Raw genomic sequence first — 6,680 nt, 5'->3', positions numbered from 1 at the left:
CGATAAATCAAAGTCCAGGCTTTTTTATATCATTAACAGCTGCTTTTTCAATAAAAATGGAACTCGTAAATTTACTCACCTTGTCATTGGTCATTTGCAAAATTATTTTGTTAAAAAACATTCTGATTGTACACACAACTACAAAATAATGACTCTAGTTCACAATTTTAAACAATAAAAGTCTTGAAGGGGGTTCTAAAGTGAATGAAATTTATAATTAGGAACTGGAGTTTTAGAGTATATTAGGTAAATAAGACTTTTTTAAACAAACCACGATCTTGTTAGTCTTTATAAGCTTTCAGTCTATAAGCAGTTTGGAGTAAAATGAAATCAATAAAACGGGTTTTCTCTCTTATTTTACTATATTTTTTATTTTGTTTTGGTTTCATTTTGTATCAGTATGTGAGGTCTTTAACATATGTGAAAATAAGAAAAAATTAAATTTAAGAAGCATAAAACATAACGAATGTTCCTTCAATTCCAAAGAAAATTGGAGGAAATTCGAGTTAGCCAATATTTATTCAGGGAAATTTTTTATCTCAATTTTACAATTTTGCTACTTGAAAGACCTTATGTAGTATTATATTTTCATGCAAAAAAATGAACAAATGATATTTTAATTGGAAGTGGGGATAACAAGATAGGCATAAATTTGCAATGAAATGAATAAAACGAAACAAAATATTCAAATTAATTATTATGATAAAATAGCACAAATCAATGTACAAGTATGTTCTTATTTCACAACTGAACAGTATACAATCGTCATGGTTTAATTCCCTGGATATGGCGGGGCTTTCTCAGAGGTTGTCTGTTCAACCGGATATCCTGTTCCATTGTATCCTGTTCCAGCTTGATATGGATTGCTCTGACCAGTTCCGGTACCAGGGTACGGTGTCGTGCCATATCCACTCTGAGGTGGATAGGAATTCATTATGTTTCCAGTGGCTGGATTTCCGTATCCAGTATAGGGTGGAGGGGCTTGATAATTTGGATTGGCGTACCCTGAAAGAATGATGGCGAAAGTAATGATATATTTTTTTTATACGTTCAGAGATATGCTTTGAATGAAATGAGCATCATAAAACACATAATTATGTTGAATAATAAGAACATAAATTCATTAAAGGGAATCTATTGACAAAAAAAAAAAAAAAAAAAAAAAAAAAAAAAAAAAAAAAAAAAAAAAGGGAGAGCAATAATTTTGCTTTCCGTGTTTTTCACAATTTATTTAACTTTTCAAGTGCCTGAGGTTTCTTAATTATTCAAATTGAAATTAAAATATTTCATTTCACCTGTCGCTGTTGCCGTCACAACCTGTTGATGACCTCCAGTTCCAATAATAACTCCATGTGGGTGATAACGACGACGTCGACAAATGATGATTATCACGGTGATGACAACAATAGCAAATACAATACTACCGACCACTGAGCCCACCACGATACCAACTGTGGAATAAAAATTAAGATACAGTATACTGTGTAACACAATACTACCGACCACAGAGCCCACCACGATACCAATTGTGGAATAAAAGATAAGATACAGTACAACATATTTATTATAAACAAGATTATAGAAAATTCTTGATTAAACAGAGGAAACACAGATATTCATAGAGGAAATATATGTGCAGAACAGCGCAATAAAGGGAAGAAGCAATTTCAGTTGATTCTTGTGATTTGCTGTTATCGTATTCCATTATATATACCAGTTAAACATTGAAAATATCCAATAAAACATTTTATCACATGGTTACTCCTTTATACAGTAAATATATCTCATATGATATCGTTTTCATATCAACAGATGTGACGTCACAATGTTTTTGCGTAAAATTGAAGCCAAATGAAGTGTTAAATACGTATGAGCTATGTGTTAAACATGTGATAAAAAAGAAACTCCCACTGGTTTGCGGTTGCGAAAGATTTTTACCCATCTGGAGGTTTGTTTTCCATCCCCTTGCCAAGGCTCGGGGATAGAAAACACACAACTCTTTGGATAAAAATCATATCAAACCACAAACCATGGAAGATCCTATACCTCAATGATCACTTTGATAGAATGAATTGTCTATCAAATTTTAATTAGGTGTAGTTGACAAATGATGTTGTCCAATATTGTTCTACCTTCAGAAAACTTAATGAATCGATTATTGGCTAAATTTTTTGTCTGCTTGTAGTATAGTATTGAAAAGGGTTTGTAGAACATTCTGACACACTGGCCACCATGTCTGCCCCGTCCTTGAACTGGGAGCAAATTGTTTGTGACTTTGTAAGATATTTATACATAGTGTTGATGAAAGTGTAAGAAGATAATATTTATCACACAAAATCATACTTTTAAGATCAAGATAATTTTTCTATAAATGGAAAAGGAACATTAGAGTTGTGATGTGTATGTCATAACCTGATTTACATTCCTATCATGTTTTAATTAATCTTAATTAGGAAATAATTTCAATCAATCATGCTTGTTTCGAATTATTTCTTAGATGTTAGACTATCTCTCTCACCTTCATATGGGTTCTGAGTCGTCACTTTAAGTGTAAAATATCCAGAATAAATGCCGCTTGTTTTTGATGGTGCTGTTAATTTGATCTTGACGTCACCATACGTATCGCCACAGAATTTTTGAGGTTTGGAATCATAGCAGCTGTATGTCTATAATCAAATAAAGATGTGAATTCATGTATTCTGATTGCTGTATATGTCGTTTCTTTTAAAAATGAAATAACATACGAGTGTAGTTTGACCATTAACTGTCTGCAATTTTTATTTCAATTTTACATGCATTTTCCACATTGTGAATTTTAAGTTTGTCATAAACACAAAAAATTAGGATTAAAAAAAATTAAACAAAGCTCTAATCAGTAATGAAAAATGTTTATGGACTTTGAGAATATTATATCATTAAAAAGATATACATTTTTTGGACTTTGAGAATATTATATCATAAAAAGATATACATATTACCAGTAAGTGTATCTAGCAATTTTTCAGCATGTGCTACCTACCATATTTCCCCAGGAAAAAAATGTTCAAAGAAGTATCAATGAACAAAAATTACTGTGTCTATTAACATTGGGAAAATACATGTAAATTAATGTATTTAATTAATGTTAAGATTACTTAACAACTCTATTACAAGTTATGTAATTAACAGTAGATCGCCATTTATTTTTATTACATCTAAGGGGAGATCTCTCAAACTGCATAACAGTACACTATAAATAGACCTTGACTCTAGTTTGAAAGTTTAGAGATTTCTTAAAAGAGAAATGTATTGTTTATGAATGCAAATAAATGATAAAAACATGTTTTACAAGAATATGCAAGTTAAAACCTGCTGATTATGAGGATATACATACATACAGTAATTTGATAACATATTCAAAACAATTGAAAAGAAATTTTTCTTCCATAATTTTTTTTTTCGGAAATGTTTACTGAAAGTTTCAAATTGCAATAATTTATTACTAGTACATGTACTTCTAAAATTTGGTGGATCTTAATTAGACACAGAATATTTTTAATTTTGAGAGTTGTAAGACATTTGATTGAATAATGACCTTTGAATAAGAATTTTTTTTCTCTTAAAATGAAACACTTACTTCGTCAAGTTCTGTTGCTATAAGCCCTCCGTAATACTGAAGCTTAACAGAACAATCTTCGATATAAAAGCTTTGAGCCTCAACGCACACTTTGTAATCTGTGTCGAATGGAGTGAACTGGTAGGAACAATATGACGATAATTTGCTTCCGCTCCATGTGACGTAATAAGTATCGTCTTCAAAAATAGTGTTTGTGTTGTATCCAGAACACGTGCTATCAAAGTATACTACAAATATAAAAAGATGCAAGCATTAGAATCATTGATATTTAAAAACATCTAAAATAATACTATAGTCAAACCTCGTTATCTCGAACTCAATGGGACCGAGGAAAAAAAGAGATATCCGGTGATTCGAGATATCCAGGGTAAAATACTTAAAGAATAAGGGGTTGGGACTTCCAAAGAACTTTGACATATCCATGGTATTCCAGATATCTGTGTTCGAGATACCGAAGTTCAACTGTATTTCTAATTTTCTCACAAGTTGAAGTGTATCCTCTGATGGAAGGTATCGTAACAAACACCAAAAGAATCTCGAAGCGGAAATTCATCTGAAAAAAATGTATGACATATATATTTTTGTTTTTAAAGTATCATTCTTAATCAAGAAGTGTCTCTCACTAGAGGCATGCTGCCATTTAAAGAAAAATGTGTCGTTTCTAAAAAACATCAAAAAAATCTATCATGAATATGTGCTTGAATATAAAATGAGCAAAAAAGCCTAATTTTATTACACAGGCACTTGTTTCTGTAATACATTTTTAAACACAAAGTATAATAATATCACAGGGTATCTACTCCGAATTACATAGAAAACCCCCTCCAAAGAATCGCAGTCATTAACGCTGTCTACGGAAATAAAAGAATTACTATAAAGACAGTCATGTAATATATAGTCGTGTATATAGAGGATATTTAATGTTTTGTAGATGAATATGAATTTATTTCACGAGTGGGACAGGATTTTTTGATATTTTCACGAGTGCGAAGCACGAGTGAAAATATCAAAAAATCCTGTCTCACGAGTGAAATAAATTCCATATTCATCTACAAAACATTGAATTTTCTGTTTATTACATTTTCTTAGATTTTTCCTTTGCCCCTGTCTTTTCGTCACACAGTGTCATAAGTTATGACGTCATAATTGAGCGGTTGAGACGTCATAGCTATAAGAAAAATGTTGTAAACATGAATTTTTAACGATATATTTGGAAAAACTTTGGCAGTATAACTATTCTCTGTCAGAATGACTCATTAACTTTATCTTATAACAGGCGAGGTATTTTTTTTTTTTTTTAAAAAACACTCTTCGTGAAGGGAAGGAAAATCGTAAGTTTTGCCGCACTTTTGGTATTCTCACACTGTGAGAATACCATTTTGATACCCTTTCACATTGTGTCAGAATATCACTTTTATTCAGTAAACAAATTACAGTATCTCACTGTTGAAAATGTAATAAAGATAAATCTATAATTATAAATTAATAAATTTTGTAAATAAACTCCGAAACTCCTGTTCAAGAGTTCATAATTATTCATCTTATATTACACTAGATATGAGATGATGTCCGTAACTAATATCTAGATTTCATAATGATTATCGTGAATTTAATTAAAAACCTACTTTCGTTTTCGATAAACAGTTGTGAAACAGAAAAAAAAGATATCACGGTGGTGGTGAAGGTTGGCGGATCTAAGTTACTGAGCAACTTTGAATGAAACTGACAACAAGCAATCGTTTAATTATTTGACAAAACGTCATTAGCAAATTTTACAATCAAACTTTTTTAATGGTATAAAAGAAATAAGCTGTGGTGACTGATTACAAAATAAAATGTGCAAATCGATCTTAGTCTTGATGGAAGTTTCTAGAACGTCACATGGTATCGAACCAAATGTAAGGGAAAACACTTTAATGTGAATTGGCATGGAAATAATGGTAAAGCAATTGATATGACTGTATGTTTTGAATATATCTATACATGTATATCGAAAGACTATAAGTAAGTTGTGCTAATAAATTTATCGGTAAAATGTGCAATATTCACCAAAGAGAGCATCATGGCAAAGAACCCGAAGCACAATTTGTACAGTACCCGCATCGTTATTCTTTACAGGATACACGATACGATAGGATACACGCACGATAGGATAAACGCACGATACGATAGGATACACGCACGATAGAACAGGATACTCGCACGATAGGATAAACGCAAAACACGATAAACGCAAAACACGATAAACGCAAAATACGATAAATGCAAAACACGATAGACCTGATAAACGATCTTCACGATAGGATAAATGCAAAACCTGATAGGATTGTTTCAAAATGCGAAATGTTTTTTGACAAGACGAAAAGTTTTCTTTTTGATATACTATAGTATGATAATTTTAATTACTTACAAAGCAGCAAATCGAAATGATATATTAACATTTTAAATTTATCATGATAAAACATTTGAAGTAATTATGCTTTGTAAAGGATATGGTGTTTTTGTCAATAAAATTGATCGTCATCAAATTCAAACTGTAATTATTTTAAGAATAATTCCACTCCATGATGGAAATTAGGCGATTTTTTTGTGTAATTATACAAATGTCGAAATTCCTTCGAATCGTTGAATTTGAATTTTGAGTCCGTAGACAAGCCAAGTTTTACACCCAAGTGCAATAAATTCACAAAACACTATAGATATATTCATTATTTTAACAAATAAAACCTTACGAAATTCATAAAAAACGTTGATTATTTTTACGGAAAAACACGTAAAAAATGAAATATTTGGATTCAATATCTTTTGCTAGAAGTCTGCGAAATATCCAAAATCGCCTTTAATAGTTTGTATTTAATAATTCAAATCTTACAAAAAAAAAAAAAAAAAAAAAAAAAAAAAAAAAATTACTAGTCATAATTTTTTTTTTGGGGGGGGGAGAGATTGAAAAATTATTGTTATAATTATTTTAAGGTTAATGCTTTCTCCTCCAAATTTTTACGAATTTGATTTATATTTTATATAAATTAATTAATTTTTTTCACGTTTTAAAATTGCTGAAATT

At 30.4% G+C, this 6,680-nt stretch overlaps 1 protein-coding gene across 1 annotated transcript; it reads right to left on the bottom strand.

The window, feature by feature from the left end:
• Positions 1-635: 635 nt before the first annotated feature.
• On the bottom strand, positions 636-5,719 carry LOC133187942 (uncharacterized). The gene is made up of 6 exons (XM_061323338.1): positions 5,714-5,719; positions 4,100-4,169; positions 3,617-3,843; positions 2,519-2,666; positions 1,296-1,451; positions 636-1,005 (listed from the first exon to the last, which is right to left on the bottom strand). The coding sequence occupies exons 1-6, from the start codon at positions 5,717-5,719 to the stop codon at positions 773-775; spliced, it is 840 nt and encodes a 279-aa protein (XP_061179322.1). The 3' UTR covers positions 636-772.
• Between the last annotated feature and the right edge of the window lie 961 nt (positions 5,720-6,680).

The sequence above is a fragment of the Saccostrea echinata genome, unplaced genomic scaffold, assembly GCF_033153115.1.
Source record: "Saccostrea echinata isolate AGI-Se365-2 ecotype Australia unplaced genomic scaffold, CSIRO_AGI_Sech_v1 ptg000015l, whole genome shotgun sequence".
NCBI lineage: Eukaryota > Metazoa > Mollusca > Bivalvia > Ostreida > Ostreidae > Saccostrea > Saccostrea echinata.
This window is presented reverse-complemented; position numbering and strand designations above follow the sequence as displayed.